This window comes from Apis dorsata, unplaced genomic scaffold, assembly GCF_000469605.1.
Source record: "Apis dorsata unplaced genomic scaffold, Apis dorsata 1.3 scaffold_305, whole genome shotgun sequence".
Classification (NCBI taxonomy): Eukaryota; Metazoa; Arthropoda; class Insecta; order Hymenoptera; family Apidae; genus Apis; species Apis dorsata.
Window position 1 is genome coordinate 131,524 of NW_006263577.1, and position 244 is coordinate 131,767.

The window sequence follows — 244 nt, forward strand, 5'->3', positions numbered from 1 at the left end:
CTCCTCCTCCTCCTCCTCCTCCTCGTACGCGAGCGAGGGCACGAGCCGACAACAACCCGACGACGAGTTCCGTTTCACCCTTCCGCTCTACAACGTGTCGATACCGGAGAACTCGATCGGCAAGACGTACGTGGTCCCTTACGTGGACGAGAGGATGGGGATAAAGCTGCCGTCACCGGACGCCAACCTCGACATCCGTTTCCGTATAATGAGCGGCGACCGCGACAGATTCTTCAAGGCCGAG

At 59.8% G+C, this 244-nt stretch overlaps 1 protein-coding gene across 1 annotated transcript in view; it reads left to right on the forward strand.

Annotated features, from left to right (window-relative positions):
- The first annotated feature begins 51 nt into the window (after positions 1–51).
- Positions 52–244, forward strand: part of LOC102677113 (fat-like cadherin-related tumor suppressor homolog) — a 68,048-nt gene continuing 67,855 nt past the window's right edge. Inside the window, 1 exon segment of the mRNA XM_031511320.1 lies at positions 52–244. Within this exon segment, the coding sequence (XP_031367180.1) occupies positions 155–244 (90 nt within the window). The 5' untranslated portion in view covers positions 52–154.